This window comes from Cervus canadensis, chromosome 24 (genome assembly GCF_019320065.1).
Source record: "Cervus canadensis isolate Bull #8, Minnesota chromosome 24, ASM1932006v1, whole genome shotgun sequence".
Lineage (NCBI taxonomy): Eukaryota > Metazoa > Chordata > Mammalia > Artiodactyla > Cervidae > Cervus > Cervus canadensis.
This window is the reverse complement of record NC_057409.1, coordinates 27,909,654-27,933,352: the sequence shown is the minus strand read 5'-3', so window position 1 is coordinate 27,933,352 and position 23,699 is coordinate 27,909,654. Positions and strand designations below refer to the sequence as shown.

The 23,699-nt window shown below is 55.9% G+C and overlaps 1 protein-coding gene and 1 long non-coding RNA gene across 2 annotated transcripts; one reads left to right on the top strand and one right to left on the bottom strand.

Annotated features, from left to right (window-relative positions):
* Positions 1-19: 19 nt before the first annotated feature.
* Positions 20-8,158, bottom strand: LOC122426706. The gene is made up of 4 exons (XR_006265218.1): positions 7,590-8,158; positions 6,497-6,581; positions 2,479-2,539; positions 20-1,240 (listed from the first exon to the last, which is right to left on the bottom strand). It is a non-coding gene; the product is annotated as an uncharacterized LOC122426706 (long non-coding RNA).
* On the top strand, positions 7,067-20,509 carry WNT10A (Wnt family member 10A). Its single transcript, XM_043445820.1, has 4 exons — positions 7,067-7,687; positions 8,736-8,998; positions 16,300-16,679; positions 19,387-20,509. Exons 1-4 carry the CDS (start codon positions 7,575-7,577, stop codon positions 19,882-19,884), a joined length of 1,254 nt encoding a protein of 417 aa, XP_043301755.1. The 5' UTR covers positions 7,067-7,574; the 3' UTR covers positions 19,885-20,509.
* The last annotated feature ends 3,190 nt before the right edge of the window (positions 20,510-23,699 follow it).

Sequence of the window (23,699 nt, the reverse complement as noted above, 5' to 3'; positions counted from 1 at the left end):
GATGGTTTTGATAGGATGGGCCTCTCAGGGGTCATCGCCTGGGTCCCCATCTGTCTTCCAGAACTGGGCTCTCCTGGTGGTGAAGAGTGCCGGATCCCGCCGTTGGCATTCTTCTTGTTCATGCTGGTACACATCTAGGGTCTGTATCTGCAAGCTGGGGGAGACCTGGGGTCCCCTTTAATGAGCAGACTGAGGGGATCTAGGGAAAGAGGACCAGAAGCCTCCGGTGGTATACTGAGTTCTCAGGTCAGCCCTTGTCCTAATTCAGGGTGGGGGGAGTTTATTTTCCTGTTTCTTGGGAATTTGAGGGTAGACTTATAGGGCCACCCAAACTCAAAAGTTAACTTTAAAAACGGTAGAATGTGATGAAAATGTCCTTAGTAACATCAGATTTTGTTGTCATCAAAACTAACTTCACCCCCACTAACAATGAAAAAACTTAGAATGGCATTTCCAATCAAACTTAGAGGGAGGGGAAGCAAAGCTGTCCCAAGGTTTCTCTTGGTATCCAACCACATTCCTGCCTTTCTGATTCCTCTTGGAAAGCTAATGGTGAGGGTAAAGGGACAGAGGAAGGGTTGGGGTTCTGGGTCTTCCAGAATTGAGGGTAAGGCCCTCATCTTTCTCCAGAGAGAATGGAAGAGGACATGGCCAAATGGCTGGGATTTGGAGCCCCCAATGTCCCCACAGTCCAAAAACCGCAGTGGAGAATGACTCTCCCATCAAGGTATGCAGAGCAAAGCATGAACATTAGATTCAGGCACTCTGGGTTGGAAACCAGTGCTGTTGCTTAGAAGTTTATGATATAGGTCATCTTAGTTCCAGTGCCTTTACCTATGCAATGGGAATATCATTGTTTCAGTTATCCATTGCTGCATAACAAACAATCCCAAAGTAATTATTCCTCATGATCCTTTAGGTCAGGAATTTGTCAGGACTCAGCTGGGTGGTTCTGCTCTTTGTGACAAGCTATTGGTTGTGGTCATCCACTTGACTGATTCTGCTGGTGGCTCTGCTGGGATGGACAGTCCAAAAGGCTTCACTCATGTATGTCCAGTGTCCCAGAGTTTCTCCAGTAGCCTCCTTCTCTCCATGTGACTAGCTTGGGCTTCCTTACAGCATGGTGGCTTCAGCATAAAGCTGGATTTCAAATTATACTGTGCCAAAGTTGAAGGCAGAAACTGCAAGTGTCTTCTTAGGGTCCAGCCTTGGAAGGTACCCAGCATCACTGTCATTCCCTCTTGGTTGACACAAGTCACAGAACCAGCCAAAATTCAAGGGGAGAGAAAACAGACCACTTCTCAGTGTGCTGAGTGTGTGCTAAGTCACTTGGGTCGTGTCCGGTTCTTTGTGACCCTATGGACTGTAGCCTGCCAGGCTCCTCTGACTGTGGGATTCTCAGTAGGACAAGGGCAACTTGTTACACCCATCATAATCTATCCACACCCTCATATAATTTTGGGGAGGATTCTGTGATATATGCAAAGCACTTAACATTTGATGCAATAATTTATGTCAAGTTTGTTTTAATAAATGGTAGTTACTGTGAGAAAGGGGATACAGAGCTGATACTTTGCAGGCATTGGGCAGGTCTTGACTGCCAATGAAGATACCCAACTCAAACTAACTTAGGCCAAAGGGAATTAATGAGTGGATCTCACGCCTGGAAATGGTTGGATGGCATCACTGATTCAATGGACATGAACTTGGGCAAATTCCAGGAGATAGTGAGGGACAGGGAGGCCTGAGTGCTGCAATCCATGGGGTCGCAAAGAGTTGGACATGACTTTGTGACTGAACAACAACAAAAATACCTGGAAAGTCCAGGTAAATCTGAATTTAGGCATGGCTGAGCTCAGGGGCCCAAATGATTGATGTCACCTCTCTCTCACCCTGACTCCCAGGTCTATTGTTTCTACTTGTCTCTGTCTCTCTTTTCATACTGTCCTCATTTTCTCCTGCTGCAGACAGACTTTCTCTATATGGCAGCCTTATGTCTACATTCTTAGACTCTTAGTGCCGCTGACCCATAAAAGATCAAAAAAGAATGGAATTCCCAGCAGAAGTCCTAAGGAAGCTAGGATCAGGTCAACTTGACCCGCTTGCCTATCCTTGAACTAATAACAGTGCGGTGTGGGGGTATGTGTGTGTGGGGGGGGACTTCCCTGGCAGTCCTGTGGTTAAGACTCCATGTTCCCAATGCAAGGGGCATGGGTCCAGTCAGTGGGAACTAAGAACTCACATGCTGCATAGTGCAGGAAAAAAAAAAACTAGTGTCCAGGGAAATGTACCACCACAACTGGCATTGGTAGCCCCCTTAAAACCACAGGGAATTGGGGCACAGCGAGGAGAGAAGAGTTCTTCAAATGAAAGAGAGGGAAGGGGAACTCATCCTGGGTATGACAGACCCTTTACGTGGCTTCCAGGGTATCAGCCCTCCCCTGACAATACCCCTTACACACACCTGTGTGACCTCACCTGGTCCAGCCCTCGAAGATCACATCGGCACCCCAGAGTGATATGGAGAGGGAGAATCAGGCTCCAGCGAGAAGGAACAGACATTTGGGTTTTCTTTTCTTTTTCTTTTCCAATCTTCTTCCCCCTGTCTCCCTTAAGTCAAATACCTGGGCTTCAGGGAAGTATCATGGAGAATTCAGACTCAGAATCTCTTGAACTAAGGGGTTTGGCTAACTTACCAAGGCGGGAGAATGGAGCCAGCATTGTGGGCCCATGGAAGAAAAATGAAGCCCTGTACAGGATAGGGTTTTTATTCACATTTCTGCCTTCTCCAGGCACCAAAGAATGGATGCTTCTGAACAGTGATGTTGGAGAAGACTCCTTGCATTTGGACTGCAAGGAGATCAAACCAATTAATTCTAAAGGAAATCAACTCTGATTATTCATTGGAAGGACTGCTGCTGAAGCTGAAGCTCCAATACTTTGGCCACCTGATGTGAAAAGCCTGCTCATTGGAAAAGACACTGATGCTGGGAAAGGCTGAAGGCAGGAGGAGAAGGGGACAACAGAGAATGAGATGGTTGGATGGCATCACCAACTCGATGGACATGAGTTTGAGCAAGCTCTGGGAGACGCTGAAGGACAGGGAAGCCTGGCGTGCTGCAGTCCATGGGGTCGCAAAGAGTCAGAACAGACTGAGCGAATGAACAACTGCTTTCCCCGCTCCCCGCCCCGGCCCCCCCCCCACCCCCCCAGTTCCCTGGCTGGGTACAACACTTACTGTTTAAAAAAAAAGTCTCCTGAACTTTTCTCAGAGGCCACCAGAGGGTGCACAGAGCCCAGCTTCCCTATTAACACGGCCCACAGATAGGACCTGCAGGACATCTGGGGAACTCAAGAGTTGTCAGTAGGAGAGGGTAGGATGGAAAGGAAGTAAGGAGACCCACGGACAGCTGGGTCAAGCTGCTAGGGATCCAGACTGTCTGAGACCTCTAGGCTGACCCAGATGTAGGGCTGGGATGCCTGCCTCTGTCTCTACTGCCGGATTCTAGTGCGGAGTGGTGATGGTGGGGCAGTGATACAGGGTGTGGGATGCTGGATTTCCTCTTCTGTGATGCTAGGGAGGACAACTGAGACAGTGGCAGAAACTGACACCATCCCTAGTAGGTTAAAAGAAATTCAGTGGAAGTAGCACGATCACAGTTGGGGGATAAAAGGCCTAGTTTGCCAGCTCGAGCTGGGTCAAGTCAGTTACCCTCTCTGAGCCTCAGTCTCCCCATTATGAAATGAGAGTGCCTGATAGCACATGGCAAGAGTGCTTGCAGTCTCTGAACGGGCACTCGTGTGTTAGCGTCCATCTTCTGTGACCAGTAGAGACTGGGAACTACAGCAGGAGTCTGGGAACTGCCTTCTATGAAAGGTGAGAGTGGTGGCCCCGGGAGGCACCATTTTGACCATTATCCTGGTCCTCTTTAAGCTTGGAGGTGGCTCTGCATCGTTGCCCTGAGGACTGGAATGGGGGCTGGAAGCAGAGCTCAGAAATGCCTCAACACCATGACCACCCCACCTCCCCCGCTTGCTCACCCAGCTGCCCAGCCTCAGGCACAGTCTGAGCCATCGAGGTCCCCTGCTGGCTGAGTGGTGGGGGACATGTGGAACTGGGGAGATGGGGGAAGAGCACAGAGGCCCTCCAGATGTGTGTGTGACCACATCAGGGAACGCCGGAACAAACAGGCAGAAGGGCGGGGAGGCCGGGAGGAAGGCCCAGGACTCAGGAAGCTCTTTCCCTCCCCTTCCGGACCTAACACACGGGTCTGGGAGACTGGAGCGGCCGGCTCTTCCCCCTTCCTTCCTTACCTTCCTGAGGGGGCCATGGTCTCTGAGGCCTGGACAAGAGGACGAAGAACTCCCTCATTGCTCTAGGGCTCCTTCCCTCCCTTCTTCACAAAGCTAACCTTCTCCAGCAGAGCATTAGGACTGAGCTTGGACTGGGCCAGCTGGGGCGGTGGGGGTCCCACCTGTTCTCACCCTGGTGCCTCCCTGGCCCTCCCTTCCCCGCAACCTCCGATGGAGCTGCCACAGCTGGAACCATTCTCCGGCGCTGCCTTTCATCCCTGGTCTCCCCCACCCCCAGTGGCCCCTGTAATTGTGGTCTCAGGCAGCGGCTGCGGGGGCTGGGGCTAGGCTGAGGGCCAGAGCCCAGGGCAGGGCCAGGGCGGGGCTTGGGGGCTGCTGATACGGGCTTGCCCATGGCATGGGTCCTGTGGGGTTGGGGCTCCAGCAGCAGACACCCTTTCAGGCTTTCATTTTCACATATGTCAAGGCCATGGGCCCACATAGGTCCTCACTTCCTGGGGCTAGGGAGAAGCACCCCAGATGGGGCACTCCTGGACCCTCATGACAGCAGGCTAGTGCCATGCTTGAGTGCCAGCAAGGCTTGGGCATTGTTTGCTTCCTGGAGTTTTCAAAGAAAGGGTCTTCTCCCTCTCCCTTACATTTCTGTATTTCATGAATAGTGGAGGGTAGGGGAGCAAAGAGATCAGTCTTCCTCTGGTGAAGGCCAAAGGGGGAAAAAAAAAATCAGTCACTAAACCAGGTCAGTGGCATTTCCCAAATGTGGTCCTCTTGAAAAGCACTTGAGACGTTGGATAGAACTGCAGACCCCCAGGTCTTGCCTCTGGAAAGGCTGATTCAGCTTCACAGAGCCCAGAATTGGAATTTCCCACAATGGCCTACCCCAGGGGAAACATACAATGCATCAAGTGTGGGAAATGCTAGTGTGAGCGCTAGATGTGGAGTAAGGAGGTCTGCAGCCTGGATTATGAACCCATTGCTTGATCCTTTCTGGGCCTCAGTTTCCCCAGCAGCCAATGGGAGTATGGCTCCCCAGTCTGGCTTGTCCCTGCTGGTGCTCTGTCCTACTCTGGGCTCACGCCTCCTTCCTGGGTTGAGACTGGTTCTGCCCTGCCCTTCCCCAGACCCTTCCCAAACTTTAGACCCAAGCTGTCGCTCTTCCTGCAGCCTGGTAGGGGAGAGTGGGGAGGGCAGGAGGCGGCTGGGGTCAAACCCAGCTCTGGCTGACGCAGACTGCTTCCTGCCCCCGGCTGTTTCCCTGCTGTCCAGCCAGACTGCACCCCCCACTGCCCCACCCCCACCCCCAGCAGCCTCAAGCCCTTAATTCCTGACAGCTGCGGTGGCTCCCGGCAGAGATGGGGGAGAGGAGGAGGGAGATGCCGTCAGCCTGCTGTTGCCCAGGCCGCCCCCACCACCTGACAGTCTGGGGACAGGGAAGGCCCCACCCCTCTCGTTCGATTCCCTGGGGCGGGGTGGGGGGCGATTCCAGGAATGGGCCCCTTTTTGTTTCTGAGCCCAGAGGCTCTGGTTGTTTATCCTTAAGCCAGGAGGGGCTCTCTTCAGAGAGGGGGGCAGTGAGGTTGGGAGGGACACATAGGTATAGAGTGAGAGGCTTGTGCCCATTTTACAGAGGGGGATGTCAAGGCCACAGTGGGCATAGGTTTTGTTATCAGGGCACAGGTTAGAGCCAGAAACAGAAGCTGGAGCCTCTGTCCCCACCTCTCTGGCTTTCGGGCCCTTTACCCGGATCCGGTACACTCATCCTGCCAGGCGAGCCTACTGTTCAGCTGGGATACGAGGACAGAAAGGGATCCCAGAGAGAAGTGGCCCTGAGCCAGGAAGCTGGTGTTTGGGAGCTCCCAGAGGACCAACAGGCAGGGCCAAGATGAGACCTGGGGTATCTACAGGCTGGGCGTGGGGAAGGAGGACTCACTGTTGGGACTGCTGCTGCTATGCTCAAGTGGGCTTTGATCCAGCTCTTCCACTATCTTGCTGGGTGACCTTGAGTAAGTCATGACCCTCTCTGAGCCTCAGTATTTTCTTATGAAATAAAAGGGGATGAAATAAGATGACCTCAAAGCACACTTTTAGGATTAAAAGGCTGTCTAATCCCTCCTCTTAGGGTATGCCACCCCTGGATGCTCTGCTCCCAGACAAGCATCCACTGGCGTCCCAGGACTTTTACCTTCACTGGCTCATTGATGAGATGAGGTGGGTCTCATTAACCTCATTTCACTGAGGCAGAGGGTGGCTTGGTGTCCAGGAGGCACCTGTTGAAGGTCGCACAGCCAACAAGAGCGAGATGGGGGGGGGCAGGGGGAGGCTGCCAACCCCTCTGCAGGACCCCACACCTGCCTCAGCAGCCAAGCCTGGGAAGTCCCTCCTGAGGTGGGGGAGGCGAACAGAGGGCCAGCCCCTCCCAGTCCCTGCAGGTGTGTATATGCGGCAGGGGGTAGGGGGAGGTGGGGGGGGGATGGCTTCCCAGCAGCTGGGGCTCAGCCGGCGCACACACCTCACAGTAACACACACCTTCCCACACAAACCAGCCAGCCGGCTCACTGGCACCGCCCTGGGCCTGATCGCAGACCCCAACACCTCTTCTCCCCGCCCCTCCCCGCACGGTCTGCACCGCGGCTCCCACCCCAATGCTGAGCAGACACAGTGGCCTCGGGAGGAGTACACGCCTCTGACCCCCTCCCCCGTCGTCGTGACGTCACGTGGGGTAGAGCCCTGAGACACGGGGGTTGGGGGGAGGAAAGGGGAGGCGGCCGAGCTCCCCGAGCCGGGACAGTCACTCACTCTTTTGGGCGGTGGGGCCGGGCACAGACAGCGCCGCCCCCCCACAACTCCCCCCACCCCGCCGCCCGCCTCGCAAGCCCTAGGAAGCGCAGGCTCACCGCGCTGTGCTCGGGGACTCCCCGGCACCCCAGCCTCTCTTCCCTAGCCCACAGCACCTCCGGGCCCCCCTTACACTCAAGAGGCACCAGGAGTTGTTGCAGGGGGGCCTCGGGAAATTCCCCAAACCCCTGTGCCAGGAGGTGCCCGGTGCGCCCGCCCGCCGCCCCCCCCCGAGGGCGGTGCCCGGGGGCGCTGCCCCATGGAGCAGGGAGGCGGGCACCGTCTGCTCTGGGAGCCGTGACCCGAGTCGGAGCTGTGTGTCGCAGCCGCCCCGACCCCCCGCGGATCATGCGCCGTCGCCCCTGGCTCGCCGGTCCCACCGGGCTGTGAGCCCCCCACTCCTGGCCCATCACGGCCTGCGCGCGATGGGCAGCACTCACCCTTGCCCCTGGCTGCGGCTCCGACCTCGGCCCCAGCCGCGGCCCGCGCTCTGCGCTCTCCTCTTCTTCCTACTGCTGCTGGCTGCCTCCGTGCCCAGGTGAGCCCTCACCTTATGCCCCGCCCTCCTGGAGAGCTGGGACCCCCAGCCACCGGGGCCTCTGCGCGCCTGCTGGGGCAGGGGACCCTGAAAGGAGGGAGGGACGGTGTCGCAGGAAAGTGTTGATGACCAATGAAAAGAGTACTCTCACAGGAGGGGGTTGAACTGGTGACAGAATAAGGGCAAGCCAGGGAGACAGGGCAGTGCCCAGAAGAGTGATGGCTACTAGAAGGGGAAGTGTGTTTAGGGGGCAGCAAGTGCCAACGTGGAGTCCCTGCTATGCTGGGGGTACATACCTCGCCCCAGGAGTAAGCTCAAATTGCCAAGCTTTACCTTGGAGATTGTCCCTAGGCAGAGGCAGGGGCTGGGAGCCCAAAGGGGGTCGCCCAGGTGAGGTCAATGAGAGATGGCAGCTAAAGTGTCCTTAGGGTGCATATGCATGTGTGTGTGTGCGTGTCTTTCTGTCTGTGGTCAAGTGAGCCCAGCAAGCTGAGTTGTAAACAGCAGTCTGTGTGTGCACATGTGTGGATATGAGGGCTCATAGATCAATGTATGTTCAGATGAACATGTGTGTGAACTTGTGAGTGTCCGTGTGTATGTGTATAACTATGTCTGAGGAAGTGTGCATGTGGGTAAGTGTTCCTGCATCTGTGTGTCCACTTCAATGTGTGCACAAGTGTGTCTGCATGAATGTGACTGTCTGAAGCATGCCGTTGGGAGTGGTCTCCAGGAGAACGCTGCGCTTGAGCGCATCAGTGCCTCGGGATGTACTTATGAAATACTGTGTGCGCAGGCATACCGGATGTGTGCGCATTTGCACATGTTAATCAGTATGGGTGATTAATCAGCCCAGTGGGCTGTCTTGGAGGGGAGGATGGTGAGAAGGTCAAGAAAAGGAGAGTGCTTTGGGGGTACACTGATGGGCTCAACCCTGGAAAGCAGGGGTTGGAACAGATGGATTATGGCCTTTGGGACAGAGTGTGTATAGTTAGATGGGGCCCTCCTAGCCCCCAAAACATTCACCCACCCCAACCCCACCTGCCTGCAGGTCTGCACCCAACGATATCCTGGGCCTCCGCCTCCCCCAGGAGCCCGTGCTCAACGCCAACACGGTGTGCCTGACATTGCCAGGCTTGAGCAAGCGGCAGATGGAGGTGTGTGTGCGCCACCCTGACGTGGCTGCTTCAGCCATCCAGGGCATCCAGATCGCCATCCATGAGTGCCAGCACCAGTTTCGGGATCAGCGCTGGAACTGCTCTAGTCTCGAGACTCGAAACAAGATCCCTTATGAGAGTCCCATCTTCAGCAGAGGTAGCTGCCCCTCACCCTCACCCTTGCCCTGCCCACCCCATTCAGCACCCCCACTCCAGAGGTGATCTGCCAGCTGTCCCCTAACCCACTCCCTCAAGCTGGCAAGCTCCCCCAGGTGCTCATCTCTTAGCCGCGTTGCTCTCCTCCTGCCTCTTTCTGCTCTGGGCAAGTCCATGGTTGGAGGGTGGGGGGTGGGCAGTCTGACAAACGGGGCAGATGTGACTCCAGGCTGGGCTGTGTGGGATGCAGGTGGCAGGTTTCATCCCTGAGAACTGAACTCCTGGGTTATCCTGCCCTGAGATGGACTCTGCATATCTCAGGCCCAGGAAATAACCATATCTGTCACCTGCCTCAATTTAACCTATACCCAACTAGTAAATAGCATTTAGGATGGAGGGCCTGTGATGAACTACCCAGAATCCACACGAAGAGGGGTCAGGGACCTTTGCCCAACAGTGTAGGTGAGGGAAGCCTAAGTAGGTAAAACTATACTTCGTAGAAGCCTTTCCCAGCAGGGAACACCACCAGCCTCCCTGTCATCCTTGCTGCCCCTGCAAACCCTCTCTGAATCAGAGGCACGGGGTGTGTGCCTGTCTTCTGCCCAATAGGCTTCACTTACGGTTCTGCCTATCCCTTTTCCCCTCATGGCTGGGAGAAGCTGCAACCTACTATCTGTCCCCCTCCCTGGACTTTTGGGTGACCCACCTGGACAATCCCTAGAGTGGCTTGGGCTGGAGATGGCAGGTGCTTTCCTCATCAGTTCCCCTCACACCCACCTCCTGCCCTGGTATCTTAAGCTTTGACTCAGGTCTTTGGGAAAAGATGGGGGTCTTGCCTCCTGGATGGACCTAACTGTGTCTATCTCTCTTCCGCGCAACTACTCGGGTGGGACAGCGTGGGGACCTGACTCCTTGGGACTTGTACGATTCTCAGGTGACAGGAGAGGAGGCCAGGTACCCCTGTACTGGGTGGCTTTGGGCCCACGGGCTTTTGGGAGAGTCAGACTCTAATGTACCCTAAATTCAGAAAGAACTGAGTCAGGGGCATTCCCTGTCCACCAGGACCCCTCCGCGCATCCCCAGAGCCCCCAAGTCAGGGGCCACCCCAGCCTCCCCCAGCCCAGCCCCTGGCCGCCCGCCCCGCCCCCGCGCGCTCTCCCCGCTCCCTCCCCCGCGCGCCCGGGGCGCTGTTTCTCCCCGGCCGAGCCCAGCCCGACGCGTGTGGCGGCATGCAGCCGCGAACTAATCCCCGCGGGCCGCGGCAGACGGCTCCCGGCCCCAGCCGCGCGCCTCTCAAAGAGGGCGACCCCCCCACCCACCCCGTCCCCGCGCTCCCGCCCCGCCCGCCCCGCCGCCCCCGAGCCCCTCCAGCCGTCTGCCAGGAGAGGATGCCCGCGACCCCCGGCCGATCGGCCGGCCCGATCCGGCCGGGCGCCCCGCCCTGGCCGCCCCCGCTGCCGCCTGGCTCACGGACACGAAGTGACAGGCCCCTGCATCTCTCCTGCCCCGGCCGGGCTGGGCCGGCGCTCCCCACTGCCGCGCGCCCGAACCCACTCCGAGATTCTGGGTCACCCGCGCTCCCCGAAGTCCGGTTCTCGCCAGCGTTGGGCCCCGAGTTTGCTCCGGGTTCCGCTCGCTGAGGACTCGGGCACCGCTCTCTCTTCGGGGGAGGCGAGGCTAGCTCTTCGCCCCTCTTCCTGGGGCCTCCGTGTCCCCTCTTTCCCTCTGGTCCTCCTGCCCCCTCTAGACCGAGTGAACCCAGGCGCCCCGACTGCTTCGACCAGGGGAGGCCCGTTCGGGCTGGTGGAGGACACGGGGGCTTTGCAGCTTGGGGGAGAGTTCGGAGCGGTGGAACCCCGCGGGGTTGGCGCTGTGCCAGGCGCTCCCGGGTTCACCTGCAGTTTATTAAGCGGGAGGTGAGCTGGGGGGACGGGTAGGAGGGGAGGTGAGGTGTGGAGGGGGGAGACTTGCCGGGGCTAGCCGGCGCGGGGCGGCGCCCAGCGCGGGGAGGGGGCGGGACAGCGCGGCTCCTCGACTCCTGCAGGGAGGCTGGGCTCCTGCCTTTGGCCTCAGAACTCCGGCCTACCTTTGCGGCTTCTGCCTCTCCCTGCACCCCCACCTCCCCCTTGCAACACCTCATTTCTACCTCTCCATCCTCCTCGGAGGATGGCCTCCTCAGGGGGCTTCTGGAAAGAAATGTCCACCCCCCCCCCCATCCCTCTGCTCACCTCCCAGGGCCACCATTGCGCTGCTCACTCACTCCACACTCTTGTGGGACCATTTTCTTGGCCCATCACTTCAAGGACTAGCTAAATTTGAATCCCATGGGCCAGTCTTGGCGGTAAGGAGCCCCTGGACTGGATTCTTCCCCCAGTCTCCCTTCTTTTCAAGTCACAGATTGTCCATGAGGAGATCAGGTGACCCCAGTTTCCCCATATGGAATATCAGTATGGTGACCCCTCTTCTGACCCAGGCTGCCAGTGGAGTTCTTTTAAAGGTGCACTTGGGCTTCCCACGTGGCTCAGTGGGTAAAGAACCCACCTGCCAATGCAAGAGACATAAGAGACGTCGGTTTGATCCCTGGGTGGGGAAGATCCCCTGGAGGAGGGCATGGCAACCTACTCCAGTATTCTTGCCTGGAGAATCCCCATGGACAGAGGAGCCTGGTGGGTTACAGGCCATGGAGTTGCAAAGAGTCAGACAGAAGTGACTTAGCATGCACATGCATGCCGCCATGTTTAAAATTCAGAGACTGCTTCCAGGAGGTGGTCCCCCAGGTCTTCCACCTGAGTACTGTCACTGTCATCTAATTGTCCTGACACTTTCCCTGCAATGGGTTGGCTGAAGGAATGGAGTTCTCATGTAGGAAGTAGAGGGAAGGGTGTTTGAGCACCTGGGATGGGTGCTAGGGAAGCAGGACACACAATAGGGCTTTCCCTAACCAAGGAGAGGGAGGTGGGGCTGCTGGAACCTGGGAGTTGGGAGGCAGGGAGAGTGGGGACTAGAGTCCTAAATAAACTGTGAGAGGACCACCCCCATCTCAGAGGCAGCTGTGACCCAAGGATCCTGATATCCCCAGCTTTCAGTTCTGAGGACTCACACGGTTGGTGCTTGGGTGGGTGAGATGCTGGACAAACATTGGCTTTAGAAGGGGCTCTTTATTATGTGGATTAAAGAACTCCATCTCTTACTCAGGATGCAGGGACCAGAGGGAGATTTGAGAAAGGGGCTGTTTAGAGCTGGACTTGGGCACTGGAGTTAGAGGGGATGAGAGGACAGGGACAGGTGTGGTGGAGAGAGTAGATTCATGCAGCAGGTCCTGGAGCACTGGCACAGTTTGGGTACTGCCCTCCCTAAGGCCCAGACTCATTCAGAATGGATGGAAAGAGGGGGCGTGAGGCTCTGCAGTAAGCCAGGCTCCCAGCCCAGGAGAACCCAGCAATTTGAGAGTCTAGCCTCTGCTCTCCAGGGCCCTGGCTCTTTGTCTCCCACCTCCCTTTTACATTTACCCTCAGGGAGTCTTGTTTTTATGTGTGGGCTTGGGATAAGTGATGGCACTCACATGGGGAGACTGAGGCACAGGCAATCATATCCTAATGATTATCCTAACCATAATCGTAATCATATCCTAACAGGATCACCTAAAGTCCTGTTATTCTTGTTTGTTTAGTCACTAAGTTGAGTCCGACTCTTCGGCAACCTCTTGGACTGTAACCCACCAGGTTCCTCTATCCATGGGGTTTCCCAGGCAAGAATAATGGAGCACGTTGCCATTCCCTTCTCCGGAAGGAGACCTTCCCAACCCAGGGATCAAACAAATTACCCAAAACATATTAAGTACTTGCTGTGTGCTGATCACTGTTCTGAAGCACTTTACCTGTACTGTAGGATCTTCAAACAAACCCCATGCACTAGGTTCTATCATTATCCTCCTTTTATAAATGAAGCTTAGAGAGGTTGGGTAACTTGCCATTAGTCACACAGCTTGTACATGAGCTGCAGAGCCAGGACTCAAGTGTAGGCCAGCTGTTCTTAGAGATTGCACTCAACCCCCTGCATACTGCCTCCCAAGCTGCAAGGCCACCATGATCTCCTACCTGGTGCCCAGAGGTGAACTGGTACAATGGAGAAGTAATCCAAAAAATGGAACTGACATGCACACACATACACACGCACTCTCACACACCAGCACCTACCCGTAGTTGTGAAGACGTGACACTACATTCAGTGTCACTCCTAAGTGTTCCCACATATACGCAACCCTCTCTCTCTCCCAGGCCAGGAACATGAACACGCACAGATTATTTGCACACAGATTATTTGTGTGGAGGGAATGGAGACCAGACTTCTCCACCTCTCCTCCCTCTTTGACTTGAATGGGCAGGTCCCAAGCTTCTCTAAACCTTCCTAGTTCCCACTGGCTCCCGAGTCCTCTCTCCTCCACACTTCCCTGCCCTCCAAACCTCCTCCCCCAGCCCCTTCCTGGCCGTTGGCTGCGTCCTGTAGCAGCAGCTGACTCCAGTTAGATGCTGGCAGTCCCTGTCCCAGATCAAAGGCAGGGCGGCTAATTGTGCGTCTTAACGAGCCCCCACCCCCCAGTGCTCCGGGCAGCCCAGCTGGCCAAGGCCCCACCCCCTCCCCCTCCAGCTGGCCAGCTGGCACTGTGCCTGCGTCTGCCCCAGACAGTTGGGGCCAGGACCGAAACGGGGGCCCAGAATGGGAGCTGGGGGCAGACCCAATGGCCTGGCCTTCTCTGAATGCTTGGAGCAGAGGGTGACCACACAAGCCTTGCCTGGTCACTCCTACACGTGGCTGTGAGAGGTGCCAGAGGCCATGGGATGGTGTCTTTAGCTGCCCAGGGTAGGTAGGGGTGTTCTTTGTAGGCTGTGGGCTACATTTCTCCAGACTCCTCTAGGCCTGCCCTTGAATGTAATGGAGCCTGGAAGATGGTGGTTGGGTTGGCCCAGCACATCTCCTGGGGCCAGCAACTTGCTCTTTCCTGGTGTTATGCATAGACAGTCAGAGGACTGGGAACTGTGCTATCTGGGTTTCTTACTCAGCAGCAAGTCTTCTCCAGAGCCAATTGTCCTTCAGTAGAAAGTGGCCAGGCCTGGGAGCTGGGAGAGCTGGGGCTGGGCCCAGCTACATTAGCCCTCTTTTGTACAGTGTGTTTAAGTGTGTGTGTGTGTGTGTGTGTGTGTGTGTGTTGGGAGGGGTGCTTTCTGGGCCGCCTCTGGTGGTCTATATATGGCCATTTGTCCTAGAAGCAGGCTGATGACTCCCCAACCCCAAGCAATAAGTGCTCAGGGTCCCACAGATAAAAGGCAAGGGATAAATACAGGGTGTGTGCCTCAGCTAGAGTCTGCCTTTCTTTCCCTTGGGCCCCACCTCCCAGGGCATTGTCTACTCCTCTGCAACTCCCACCAGTTCCCAGAGCCCCCTCTGAGGGCTCCTGCCTATTCTCTGTTCCTTCCTGTTTCCTCAGAGCTGGGTGTTTCTTAGAAAAGGTCCTGAGATGTCATCGGCTGGAATGAGAAGCTAAAGAGGGACCATCTGCTTTATGGGCTTCTGGTGACCCAAGTGATTTGTTCTAGAGTGGGCCATGAGCTGCAGAGCTCTGAGCCTGGCTGGGGAAACAAGAAAGGGCAATAGCCTGAAACTGCAGCAGCGGTGGGTGAAGTCAGACAGCAGGAAGGAACTTCTCAATAATATCAAGTGTTTACATAGTCCTTACTAAGAGTAAGGTATTATCCTAAGCAATTTAAATTTCTTAACTCAGTTCTTGGAACAACAATGAGACAGATGTTTTACAGATGAGAAAATTGAGGCACAGAAAGGTCAAGTCACTTGGCCAAGGTCACATAGCTATTACCAGCTAGTAAGTGGAAGAGCCAAGATTGAAACCCAGGCAGTCTGGCTCCAGAGTTCATATTCTTTTACACATCTTGTTTTCTGTTTTTGTTTTTTTGCCAGGCAGGGAGAGGGGGACAGGGCCCTGTGATGCAGAGGGTGAGCATTAGGGGCGGGACTGGGTTAAGGTCTCTGTCCAGTCCTGATTGGCTCTCTGGGGTCAGTGAGGCCTCCAAGTCTTCTCAGTCTTGATGCTGAGGTAGTAGGATCCGGAGTTTTCTTCTGAATCTCTGGCCTCTCCTAAGCCATCAGCTCCTAGCCGAGTTCTGGCTTCCCCACAGGTGTCTATGGCTCAGCCAAATCTCCTGCTCATGTGGGAGCTGTTATTGCCCTTGGTTTCTCCCACTGCTTACACTCTCTCGGGTTCAGAGGCTGGTCAGAGACTTGCCCTTAGCCGGTCCTTTCTCAGATGCAGAATAAGATCCTGCTTGCAGGTCCAGAAGCCCAACCCTCCTCTGCAAGTAGGCCTCCCCCTGCCACAGACCGAGAGGATGGCTCAAGCTGGGAATGTCAAGGAGGAGGAGCAGTGTAGACAAGTCCTGGGCTCCTGAGAGTCACCCATCTGGGAAGCTTTGCACCCCTGAGCATCTCATGAAGGCATCTACCTTAGCTAACTGTTCCTTCTCAATGTTCAACATGACTATACTCTTAACCCCGAGTCAGCAGGGGGCTCACTCCTAGCATCCTTGAGACAACCTCTTCAACTGACCTGAACAAACCACAGGCAGGGTGGCTGGGCAATGCCCTTCTCTGAGCAGACTTTCTGGGATGTCACGTGGACAGGGAAGGGGGAAATTCCGCTGGCTCTTTTCCCTTCCTCTGGTACCTGGCCATCAGAGGGTGTTCTGTGATGTGCCCAAAGGGGTGGCTGCAGTCAGGATATCTTGGGGCTGGGAACCTTAGGAGGACACCATCTCCTCTTACTTACCCTTCTGCCCATTACCATCCCCTGGGGCCCAGAATTCCATCATTGGTAATTTATTTAAGTTAAAATTTGCCTTCTTTCTGCAGGCTTATCTTAAAATTGCAAATATTGCATGAGAGGTAATAACTTAAGTCTTTGATGGCGAAAAAAAAAAATGTTTACTAGATAGTGTCTGTCCAACGGGAGAGCTGTAGACACAAATCCGACTCTGAGCTTGCCAAGGGTGAAGGGAAAGGAGTTCAAAACGGAGGGCTGTGGGAAGACTTCCCCCATTCCATCCCCCGTGCAGAACTTCCGGAGGCGTAATTTCTGCCCCTCTCTGAGTCTATGTCCTTGTACCAGATCCCTCCCCCGCCGAACACTGGGCCTCTGCTTCCCCTCGGTGCGGTGAGAAGGCTGGGTGAGGAGGGCAGAGGGATGGGATGTGAAGGCCACTCAAAGGCCGATTCCCGCATTTCTACGCCCAGGTTTCCGAGAGAGTGCCTTCGCCTACGCCATCTCGGCAGCCGGCGTGGTGCACGCGGTATCCAATGCCTGCGCCCTGGGCAAACTGAGGGCCTGCGGCTGCGACGCGTCCCGGCGCGGCGACGAGGAGGCCTTCCGTCGGAAGTTGCACCGCCTGCAGCTGGAAGCGCTGCAGCGCGGCAAAGGCCTGAGCCACGGAGTTCCCGAGCACCCTGCCCTGCCCCCTGCCAGCCCCGGCCTGCAGGACTCCTGGGAGTGGGGCGGCTGCAGCCCTGACGTGGGTTTTGGAGAGCGCTTCTCTAAAGACTTTCTGGACTCCCGGGAACCTCACAGAGACATCCATGCGCGCATGAGGCTCCACAACAACCGAGTAGGGAGGCAGGTGAGCGCCCCACCCCGCTGGGCCGGCTCAGACCCCTCTGCCTAGGGCCCCTCCCCTCCCCCGGGCTCATCTCTCCTCTGGAGACCTTATCACTGTCCCTAACTCAACAACTTATCGTTGTGTGTGCTTAATCTCTCAGTCCTGTCCGACTCTTTGCAACCCCATGGACTGTAGCCCTCCAGGCTCCTCTGTCCATGGGGATTCTCCAGGCAGGAATACTGGAGTGGGTTGCTATGCCCTCCTCCAGGGAATCTTCCCAACCCAGGTCTCCTACAGCAGATTCTTTACTTTCTGAGCCACTGGGGAAGCCCCAACTTATCATTGCCCCCTCCTAATTTGGTCATCAAATGTGTGTCAGCTAGCTACTGTGTGCCAGGCACCAGACTAGGCCTGGGGCTATGAGGACAAAACAGCCTCTGACCTGGAAGAGCTTCCCCTCTGCTGAGCAGCCTGATCCTCCCAGTTCCTGCTGTGAGCAGAGGGGAGAGCTCTGGGTTGCAGTCAGGACCTCCAAGTCTAGGCCTAGCTCTGCCACTCAGTCTCCTCCCCTATAAAGTGAGAAGGTTGAACTGGATGATCCCTAAGACTCCCTAGTGCGAATGTTCCTTGATTCTGTTTCCCTATGCTTAGACACCCCTCCTCTCCCAGGTTTTCTGTGCAGAACGAGAAATTCCTGCAAAGGGAGATTCCCTGGGGCCACAGTGGTACTTGTTATGTTTTCATCCTCCTTTCTCTGCACCCCCTGCCACCTCCAATATTCATATTCCCTGAAAGGGTCATTCATTTTAAAGGGGGCTCCCCCCTTTAAGAAGAAGAGGAGGAGGAGGGGGAGAATGGGGAAGAGAAGGAAAGGGAGGAAGAGGGAAGGAGAAGAGGGGGAGGAGGATGAAGGAGAGGAAAGGGAGGAAGGGAGGGGGAGGAGGAGAGGGAGAGGACAGAAAGGATGAAACAAAGGAAGGGAGATGTGGAGGAAGGAAAGAAGGGAAAGTAATAGCACACATTCGATTTATTGAGTCCTTTCTCTGTGTTAGGCATTGTTCTGGAGCATTTTACTGCATATTTGCATATTTCACTTATACCTACCTATGAAGGTTCTATTATTCACCTCATGTTCAGATATGGAAAGTGAGGTACAAATAGACTAAGAAGCTTGGCTAAGGTGATGCAAATAGTGAGAAAGTGGCAGAGGCAGGATTCACCTCCAAGCAGTTGAGCCCTGAACGCTTTTGTTCTATAGTGTAGTCTACATGAAGATGCCTCCCTAGCCCTTGTGGTAGCTCAGCACCCTCTTTTCTTGGCTACTCAGCCCCCTGTCCCTTCTCTCGGCTCCGCCCCGACTGCTCAGGCCTTGTGTCTGACTTCCCCTCACTCTGGCTGGCACTTTCTCCGTCTCACTCCCCTTTCTCCTGGCTTCTCAGCCCAGGCCGGTTCACCTCCTTCTTCCACAAAGACTGGAGCTGATTCAGCTCTCCCATCATGACTGAGAGGTGAGGTAAACTGAGGCATATCCACCCTCAGGTCACGTCCAGCTCCCACCCGGTTCTGCCCTGTTCATGCAGCTCTTTTCCCAAGCTTCCATTACTACCTCAGCCCATACCAGCAGTGCCTCCTCCTCCTTGTTAAACTGGTTAATTAATGGCTGCTGCCTGTGGGAAGCAGATGTTCTGGAGCTGTTGGCCTGGGGAGGCACTGGGCTGCTTTCCACGTGGTGTTGACACCACAGGCTGCACATACAAGCTGCAGAGCCTTTTAAGACTTGGAGGAATGGGGTCCCTCTCTTATGGCCCTGTTGCCCAGGTCTGAGGGCCCCCAATCATTGCTTTGTGTTTTTGGAGTGGAGCAGGGGGAGGGGCATGTGGCCAGTTTCCTCTAGGGTCTCTGGTGAGGATAACGTGAAGGGGCTCTTTGGGAGGAGACTCAGGAGAGCAGGCTAAGGGCTGGGCAAGAAGTGGGTAGGTTGTATTACGGTAACTAGCTCCCTTGGAAGCCCAGGAGCCTCTTTCCACTTTCATTGCCCTGGGGGTCTGGCTCTTTGCGTTCCCTTTGGTTCTGTATTCAGGTTGAGCCTTTGATGCTGTTTCCTAGGAGGAATGGTGGCACTCAGTGCTGGGCAGAATAAGCCCCAGCCTGTATGATGGGGAGGAGGGGAAGGGGAATCTCTCCAGGCCCTGGCTCTCCCCTTAGGCTCCTTGCAAAGTGCTACAGGGCCCAGAGGAAGAAAGGGGCTTTCTCAGACTCCCCACAGCCTCTGCTCACTGGAGTGAGGCCAGAGGCTTTGGGCTGGGAGGTAGTGGGGCCAGCACACCCCTGCTCCTGGTCCCCACCTGAGGGTTGGAAGAAGAGGGAATTTCCCTGAGGATCTGGGATCCCCCTCAGGAAGCAAGAGCCTCCAGCCCCAAGGGCCCCCTGCAGCTGCTGGGAAAGGCGGTGGGAGAGGAGGGGTGCAGGAAGGAGGGAATTCCCCTGGGGTCTGACCGGGTGGGAGGTGGAAGACAGAACAGCAGAAGAGTAGGCAGAACTCTTGTCCTGATTGCCTGGTTGAGAAGCTGTGCCACCCACCCAGCGGCTTCGGGCCTCAGCCTTTGCCTCTGTTCAATGGGAGTTGGTTTGCAAAGCCTCTGAGATTCTCCCAGGCCAAGGTCTGCGTGGGGAGGAGGGCAGTGGGGCCGGCCGCGGGCGTCACCCTCCCCCGTGCCTCCCTCTGCAGGCGGTGATGGAGAACATGCGGCGGAAGTGCAAGTGCCACGGCACGTCAGGCAGCTGCCAGCTCAAGACTTGCTGGCAGGTGACGCCCGAGTTCCGCGCGGTGGGGGCGCTGCTGCGCAGCCGCTTCCACCGCGCCACGCTCATCCGGCCGCACAACCGCAACAGCGGACAGCTGGAGCCCGGTCCTGCGGGGGCACCCTCGCCCGCCCCGGGCCTTCCGGGGCCACGGCGCCGCGCCAGCCCCGCCGACCTGGTCTACTTCGAGAAGTCGCCGGACTTCTGCGAGCGGGAGCCGCGCCTGGACTCGGCGGGCACCGTGGGCCGCCTGTGCAACAAGAGCAGTGCGGGCCCCGACGGCTGCGGCAGCATGTGCTGTGGCCGCGGCCACAACATCCTTCGGCAGACGCGCAGTGAGCGCTGTCACTGCCGCTTCCACTGGTGCTGCTTCGTGGTCTGCGAGGAGTGCCGCATCACGGAGTGGGTCAGCGTCTGCAAGTGAGCCGACGGCTCTCCTCCCTCAGGCTGGACCTCTGTGGCCTGCCGTCTTGGCCGAGCATCACCTTTGGTTCCTGAGAGTGGAGGCTGGACCACAAGATTTTATAGGAACCTCCCAGCTCTGAGGTCATCAAGACTTCAATCTCGGGACAGTTCAGGCTTGCTTGGACCTCCCCCACTCACTTCTGTGGGCTCCAGGACCGATTTCCCTTCCCAGATCTCTGCCCCAAGCTCAGACAGCTCCGTTGGGGTGGGGGTTGCCCCACACTTTAGGGCAGTGTCAGCCAGGCATGCTCTGGGCTTGCCTCCTTTTATCTCCTCACCCCTTCCCCTGGAGTGGGAGGAAACCAGTGGAAGCTGGTGGGTAGGGGGAGGAGGAGTACAAAGAAGAAATGGACATCACTGAGCTGAAGTGTTTCCGCAGAGGCCTCAGAGGTTCTCCTCCACAAGCCCCTGCCCCTCCTCATTCATTTAACAAATATTTATTTTGCACTCTTTGTGGCCTGGCACTCTGTGGGGATGAGAGGTGCTGGGAATACAGATGTGAATAAGAGACACAGCACCTACCCTCTTGGAGTTTACATTCTGGCTGGGGAAGATGGGCAATAAACAAGAAAATGCACAAGCAAGGGCATTTCAGACAATGCTGTGTGATGTGAAGAAAATAAAGCAAGGTGCTAGATGTAGAGTGATTTGTGGGGAGTGGGGCCCCTTAAGATAAAACGGCTGGTTGGAGAGAACTGCACGCTGAGACCTCATGATGAGGAGAGCTGTGCTAAAGTATTTGTGTAAAATGTGTATGCTAAGTCGTTTCAGTTGTGTCTGACTCTTTGCGAGTCCATGGGCTATATGTAGCCTGCCAGGCTCCTCTGTTCATGAGGATTCTCCAGGCAAGAATACTGGTGTGGGTTGGTGTGGGTGTGGGTTGCCATGCCCTCCCTCCAGGGGATCTTCCCAACCCAGGGATCGAACCCACGTCCCCCACATTGCAGGCAGATTCTTTACTATCTGAGCCACCAGGGAAGCCCAAGAATACTGGGGAATCCAGGGGAACTTCCCAACCTAGGAATCGAACTGGAATCTCCTGCATTGTAGGCAGATTCTTTACCAGCTGAGCTACAAGGGAAGCCAGAGCCATGCACAAACTGAGGGCTAAGGGCTTTCCAGGCACAGGCCATGTGAATGCAAAGGCTCTGAGGTCAGAAAGATCTCAGAAGGAACAGCAAAGAGACCAGTGTGATTGGAGGGAAGAAATCAAGGGACAGATGTCGGAAAGGAGCAGCCCAGGTGGGGGTAGGGGGATGGGCACATGATGTGTCCTTCCAGGCCAAGGTAAGGAGTTGGGATTTTATGTAAGAGAAATAGGACCCTTCAGAGGGTCTGAGGCAGGCAAGTGTCATGGTCTGATTCCCACATAGATTGCTGTCTGGGGAACTGAATGACTGGGGACAAGTTGACAGCAGGGGGCCAGGTAGGAGAGACAACCAGAGATAAGGCCTGGATTAGATGGGAGGTGGTGGGGAAGTTGGCAAGGAGCCGGATCAGGAGCCCTGGAGGCCAGAGCTCTAGCTGTCCACCTTATGCCTGAGCCCTCTGCCACAAGCCAGGACGAGTGTTGGCCAGCAGCACCCGTCAGCAGAGACAGGAGGCACTCTGAGAGCAGTAATCCTGGGCAAGACCCAGCTCAACCCAGCCAGCCCAGCGCCCCAGGGAGCAGGTGGGGCTAGGAGGTGCGGCCGGGGAGAAGGGTGGCGGGGGAGGGCCAGGAGACTCACTGTCTGGATTCTGGTCTCTCTCAGTCCAGGTAGGGGAGGCGGGGTGTGTAAGTAAGGCTGGGGGTGGGGGACATCCTTTCTGGGCCTCTTGTGCCCCCAGATCCCCAGTTTGGGGGTACCCCTTGGCAGGTCAGTTGGCCTCCTGTCTAGACCCTCAGAAGAACACTGCGGAGCTGGCAGCCTAGGTCCAGTGTTGCCCTCTCCTCGGCTCTCAGAGCTGATGTTTTTCTGGAATAGACCCTCAAGGAGGAGGCAGTGGAGAGGGAGGGTGGGTCAGGATCTTGGAGAAAGTACACTTTGTCAACTTCATCCAGGCCTCCTGCTGCTCACAGTTGAGAGTCCTGCTGCCTGCCTCAGTTTACCCCAGAATGGCACCCTTCTTGATGAACCAGCCAAGGATGAAGTCTTGTTCCTTTTCCCAGTTGTCAGCCTACACACATCTCCATACCTCCCTGGCCCTAACTCACGTCTCTCCACCCCTGAGTAGGGGTGAGAAGGAAGGAAGCCCTCCTGGTGATGCACCCCCGTAGGCTCACCACCTGGGTGAGCTGCCCCCACTCACTTGCCCTCAGTTCCCTTCCCTCCAACTGCCTGCATCCCAGCAGCTCCCAGACATGCCTAAAGCAGCAGGGCCTTCCACATGCTCAGCTCTTCTGCCTCTGGAAAAGACAGGGTTTCTCTACCCATCCCCCCAAAGACAGCCCCACAGGCAGGCGGGTAAGAGTCCCCCGGGGAGGAGGGGTGGGCAGGAGCAGCCAGACACACCTGCCTCATTCCTTTCCTCTTGTTCACTCACGAGGGAGCTGTGGGGGCTGGGTTACCTGCCTTCTTTCTCCCTGCCATTCAGGGTAGGAGGTAAGGGAGAGGCAATGAAGGTCTGGGGAGGCACTCCCAACCCCTCTAGCCCCCAGCATTGTCCACTATATCATTAGCTGTGGCTTCAGCCTCCTCTGCCTTCCAGGCTTTAGGAGGACAGAGCTGGGGGAGGAGGACTGAAGAGAGATACAGAATGAGGTTTGGGATAATGAGGTAGGAGTTATACCACTGTAGAGGGTGTACCTCTAGAGGGAGGGGTGAGGGGTGAGCCTCGGGGTGGAGCAGGGAACTGGACACCGGGTTGTGGGGGGCATATCCCAGTCAAACCAAGTCAAGTCATGGTGATCTGTTGTTTATTCACTAAGCTGTGTCTGACTCTTTGTGACCCCGTGGACTATAGCCCACCAGGCTCCTCTGTCCATGGGATTTCCCAGGCAAGAATACTGGAGTGGGCTGTCATTTCCACCTCTAGGAAATCTTCCCAACCCAAGGATCAAACCTGTGTCCCCTGCATTGCAGGCAGATTACCTACCGGTGAGCCACCAGGGAAACTCTCAAGGTGATCTGATATATGCTAACTTTACCTTATAAAGGAAGAGAGGGAAAGTTGGAGAAGGAACAAATAGGGTGTTGCCCACTCCCCAACCTCTCTCTGGGTCTGAAGCTGACTAGAGTTTGAAAGCAAAGCTGGACCCCACATTTGAAAAGGAGTGTGTGGGACTTGGTTGGGACCCTAAAGGGAGATGTGCAGGTGATAAGGGGTGGGAAATGGGTCCCAAGAGGCACTGGGCTTATACACACTGGCTGAAAAGTGAGGCAGAAATCAATGTGCTGATTGGAAACAGGGAAAATAGACTGAACTAAAGTGGGACGGTGAAGGTAAATGGGAGGGAGAACTTGCCAACAGCTCAGAAAGGACCAAGGTTCAGATCTGGACATGAGAACAGAAGGTGAACTAGAGTTCATTTAGATGGGGAGAAAGCCGTCCCCACCCCAACACCTTTCACCTTGATGGACACTGGGCCAACTCCTTGCAGGAGCAAAAAGTACCATGGAGCCTGGATGGTCCCAAAGGGAAGAAGGGAGGGACCTAAGAGAGAATGAGGTGGTGGATAGATCAGCAGGCAGTGGTGGGGTTAAGGGTCAGGGAGAGGCAGCCAGACTGGAGTCGGGGATCAGAACCCAGGCATCCTGCTTTTCAGTCGCCCAAGGTCCCTGGGCCAGAAAA